Raw genomic sequence first — 4,841 nt, forward strand, 5'->3', positions numbered from 1 at the left:
AAAAAGAAAAAAGCTGGAAGTGGTGCTGTGGCTCAAGTGGTAGAGCGCTAGCCTTGAGCTGAAGAGCTGAGGGACAGCGCCCAGGCCCAGAGTTCAGGCTCCACAACTGACACACACACAAAAAAGTAGACCTAGACCCGATGCCCTTTTCCATATCCTTCAAAGACACCACAAGAGGCATTTATTAGATCTACCCTTTAAAAGGTACCGATTTGTGATGTGTGGGATTGACCCAAGGGCCCTGTTCCTACATGGACACGGTCTACCACTGAGCCACGCGCAACCTAAGACTTCACCCCTTTAGAACAGACATTCGCTGCGCTTCTACTTGTCAGCGGGGAACCCGAAGCTGTTTCCGTCACCGTGCCGAGAGCCGGCGAGGCTCCACCAAGCGCAGCTGTGTTAGGTGCCACGCCTCTGCCACCCGCGCCCGAACCCTGACATCTCACCCCCATCCTGTGCTCTTGGGCCGCTCCATGCACTCACTGAGCACCTGTTGCCCAACAGCCAGTGGGACTGCTGAGCAGCCGCGCTGACACGCGCACCCCAGGGAAAGCCTGCAAGTCCTGGAAGGAATCTACCTAGAATCCTAGAGGCCCTAACCCCGACTCAGCCAAGTCCTGAAGGCTCTAGCCTACAATGATTCAATCCCAGCTCCGGCACAGGGCAACGGTGACCGAGAAAAGCATGTCATTTCTGGTGCTACATCGCTCACCTGTAAAATAGGGACACGAAACCTACACTAACAAGTTGTGAGCATTAGATTGCTAAGATCTAGAAAAACTCGCTATATCCACTGGCTCTGAAACTCCATGATGCTACTCTCCACATGGCTAGGTTTTGTTGAACCCCAAATTGACACCTTTTGGGGAAACCATTCAATCTGGTTAGTTTTATGAACAAGACACAATAGAACAGGATGACAGGCTGAAGAAGAGAATGGCCGAAACCTGACAGCTGAAAAACACATGGAAGTCAATGGATTTTTTTTTTCGTGCTGACAATTCTATTTTAAAAAAGGATAGAAGACTTCTATGTTCTATATGTTCAATAAAGGGTACCTGTTAGCTGGGCACTGGTGGCTCAGGCCTGTAACCCCAGCTACTAAGGAGGCTGAGATCTGAGGATCATGGATCCAAAACCAGCCTGGGCGGGAAAGTCCATGAGTCTCCAAAAAACTACCCCAGAAGCTGGAAATGGAGCTGTAGCACAAGCTGTAGCATCGAGCTAAAGCTCTGAGACAACACCCAGGCACCAAAAAAATAAAGGAATCTGTTGGTGGAGATAAAATTTCTAGTGGCAGCCAGGCGCCAGTGGCTCAAACCTGTAATCCTAGCTACTCAGGAGGCTGATATCTGAGGATCACGGTTCAGAGCCAGCTTGGGCAGGAAAGTCCGTGAGACTTTTTTTTTTTTTTTTTGTCGGTCGTGGGGCTTCAATTCTGGGCGTAGACGCTGTCCCTGCACTCTTCAGCTCAAGGCGAGTGCTCCACGGCTTGAGGCACAGTGCCACTTTAGGTTTTCTAGTGGCTTTTATTGGAGATAGGAGTCTCACGGACTTTCCTGCCTGGGCTGGCTTTGAACCGCAATCCTCAGATCTCAGCCTTCTGAGTAACTAGGATTACAGGCGTGAGCCACCAGTGCCCGGGCCGTGAGACTCTTATCTCCAATAAACTACTAGAAAACCAGAAATGGCACTGTGGCTCAAGTGGTAGAGCGCTCGCCTTGAGCTGAAGGGCTGAGGGACAGCGCCCAGGCCCAGAGTTCAAGCCCCACCACCGACCCCTCCCAAAAAAATTTCTGGTGGCAGACAGTTAATTTTCCAACCATTTAGATAACGGTTCCATTCTGACACCCTTTGACTTCCCAGTGGCGTGAAGCTGTATGTAAGGCACTTAGCACAAAGTGTGCGAGAGTACCCACACACGTCCCAGGCCCCTTGTGCCTTCCACCTCTGCACAGGAGCCGGTAAATCATGTGATACTCAATACTTTACACAGGCTGTGGCTTGCCGGTAGTGTCCTCTCTTAGGTAGACCGCCTAGGCAGTGATCTTTCTTTAGTTTCATGGAGTGAAGGCGTGACTGACAGGTAGGTGTCAGGACAGGACTGTGCTAGCTGAGGAGGAATCGTGTCTTCCAGAGTCTTTCTGGCTCTCCTACTTGGGTTACCTCACCTGCTGGGGGACCCTTCCTCCGCCTGAGCCGAGCTCTTACCCATCTCGTCTAGCTTCTCCATGTCCCGGATGATCTGCTTGGGGTCCTTCATCTTCAGGACCGCAGCCCGCACCATCATGCGCTGCTTCTTATTCTAGAAAGACGCAAGGGGGAATAAAATGGGCGCTCACATTCATTCATTCAGAAATCTGAATCTTCCCTTGGTTTATGATGATTTCTTTCGAGCAACAGAAACAAGAGCTAAATTGTTTTGTTGTTGTTCTCAAAAGTCTTTTAAGACTTTAGTAAAAAGCGCCATGCTTTCTTTGGCAAATATGTCAACATCTTCCCCAGTTAGTAAACACAAAAACATAAAAAGTCACGGCTAAATTTAAAAATTTACATTGGAACAGCAAAAGATTTTGTCCAATTTGGTGCTAAGCAATAAAACAAGCTAAGCAATAAAATAAGCAGTGCAGAATTGCCAAATAGCTACATTCCCTTGCGTGTTAAAGCATGATATACATAGTATATGAAAGGCTCTTTCTGATATAGCTGAATTGCTTTTTTTTTTTACAAACTCAATGTCTAGTCAGAAAAACAGATAAAGAAAATACTTAACATATTTATAGTCATCCCACAGTGACTTCTAACAAGGCAGTGGTGTTTAGTAAAGAGCAAGAAAAGAGAAATAAAACCATCTAAAAAGAGACAAGAATACCATCATACACATGATGAACTATGCAACAGTTCAGTGTGTAAGTGTAAGAATTTTTGGCATGGTTAAGAGTTTTAAGAGGTACAAAATTTTTGGCAAACAATCAGCTATGTTATTTGGAAAACTACGGATCCAAAATGGGGAAGATAAACCCAAGGGCCCTGCAGGGCTCTGAAGCCTCACCTTCTTTAATTCTCTCTTCCGGGCTTCCTTTCCTGAAAGGGCAGAGGGAGAAGCAATGAGAGGTTCAAGCCTTCAGCCTGAGCCGTTTCCCCGTAACAGGCTTAGTTACTGTGGAGGCTCCCCAAGGCCCCGCAGGCCAGCTGTCTGGCAGCACCCTCTACACATTTCAACCCAAGTGTCAAGGCATTCATGTTGACTGTTTTCCAGAAAACAAGCTGCGGATCTTCATGGAAAAGACACCATAAATACTAAGAGCCTGCAAAAATCAATCTGCTCAACATTTTGAACACACACACACACACACACACACACACACAAATATCCCTTAAACCAATTCTACTCTGCTTGCCAATTGGACGTGGTAATATAGGAAGTACAGGCTCGACTTTATTTACGTGAGTCAAGCAGTCATCTTGTGCCCAGTACTCTAACTCTGCAGGCCGTACTGCTCGCGCCACTGAAGTGGCCAGGATGAGGCGGATAAGGGCCATCTGCAGCCCTGGCTACTCACGGGCTTGGTCTGTGGGGTTCATGAACTTCCCACTCTTGGTGGAGGAGGTCGATCTTCGTCCCATGGTGACAATCTGGGTGGTTCACTTACAACTTAAAAAACAAAAAACAAAAACCGAGAAAAACCTGTGGAAGAAAAATAAGTAGCTTACATTTTCCTGCATATTTCCAACATGTCTTCCTTTTTCTAAAAGGCTCCTGTCAATCTCTGGAAAGAAACATGTCTTTGGGTGTGAATTCGTGAGACTTTGCTCTTAATGTTGACTTTAGCACCTGTGCAAGAACAAACAGCCCCAACTTTCAGGACCACAGCGAGATTTCCATTATCCTCTAGATAGGTAATAGTGAACATCACTGCCTCTGTGGCTGACCAACCTACCCGGCTCCTTATGACTCACAGCAAATGACTCTTAACAGGGGAAAAAAAAAAAAAAAAAAGAATCAGGCGGATAGATTACCAGCCAAGCATGCTTGGGGGGGGGGAGGGAGGGGGAAAGCTGTCAAACCCCAGTGTCACCTTCCCCCTCCCCCAATCAACTAGAAATTACTCTGTGACACCAACCATGATGACAAGAGGCCATGGGGCCTTTTTCTAAGCGTCGGTGAAAGAGGAACGAAAAGGGGGTTCGGGAGACGGGGCTCTGGGATCAAGGACAAAAAAAAAAAAAAAAAAACGCCTTTCCTGGCCACCTCCCAGGGCCTTTCTTGGCCATGTGGGCGGTCGCTTCCAATCCTTCAGAGACCTTCTGTGAGTTTCCAGGAGAGGGGGGAAGAGGCCTAGATAGATATAAATACGTAACGTATATGTATAAAGATATACATAGCTATACGCTGGTGTGGTGGTGGGGGGAGGCACTAAGCATCTAGAACATCTAGAAGTGCCCATGGGGGGACGGGGGGGGGGGAACCAAGCCCTACATTTTCTATTAAGTTTCTGTGAACCCGGGGAGCGGGGGGATCCTAAATATCCAGAAGTTTCCACGGACCTGGGGTGTCGACCCTAAACGTCTAGAGGTTTCCATGCACCTGGGGAAGGGGGGGGATCCCTAAATTCCTCGACGTTTCCATGGGCCTGAGGAGGAAGGGGACGGGGGGGGGGTAAACGTCTAGAAGCCTCCATGGATCCAGAGTGGGTGGGTGTTTAGGGGAACCCTAAACTTCTAGACGTTTCCGTGCACCTGGGCCTAAACTTCGAGAAGTTTCCGCAGGCCAGGCTTCCCCCCCCGCCCCCCCCCACCCCGGGGAGGGGGAGGGTGGCGGCCCGCGACGGCGCAGG

General features: G+C 48.5%; 1 protein-coding gene across 1 annotated transcript in view; it reads right to left on the reverse strand.

Annotated features, from left to right (window-relative positions):
* Positions 1–3,711, reverse strand: part of Wbp11 (WW domain binding protein 11) — a 38,155-nt gene extending 34,444 nt beyond the window's left edge. The window contains exons 1-3 of the mRNA XM_013025045.1: positions 3,567–3,711; positions 3,056–3,087; positions 2,215–2,308 (exon numbers count right to left, since the gene is read on the reverse strand). Coding sequence (XP_012880499.1) covers positions 2,215–2,308; positions 3,056–3,087; positions 3,567–3,630 — 190 coding nt within the window. The 5' untranslated portion in view covers positions 3,631–3,711. The remainder of the gene's footprint in view (positions 1–2,214; positions 2,309–3,055; positions 3,088–3,566) is intronic.
* Between the last annotated feature and the right edge of the window lie 1,130 nt (positions 3,712–4,841).

Source organism: Dipodomys ordii, unplaced genomic scaffold, assembly GCF_000151885.1.
Source record: "Dipodomys ordii isolate 6190 unplaced genomic scaffold, Dord_2.0 Scaffold81, whole genome shotgun sequence".
Taxonomy (NCBI): Eukaryota; Metazoa; Chordata; class Mammalia; order Rodentia; family Heteromyidae; genus Dipodomys; species Dipodomys ordii.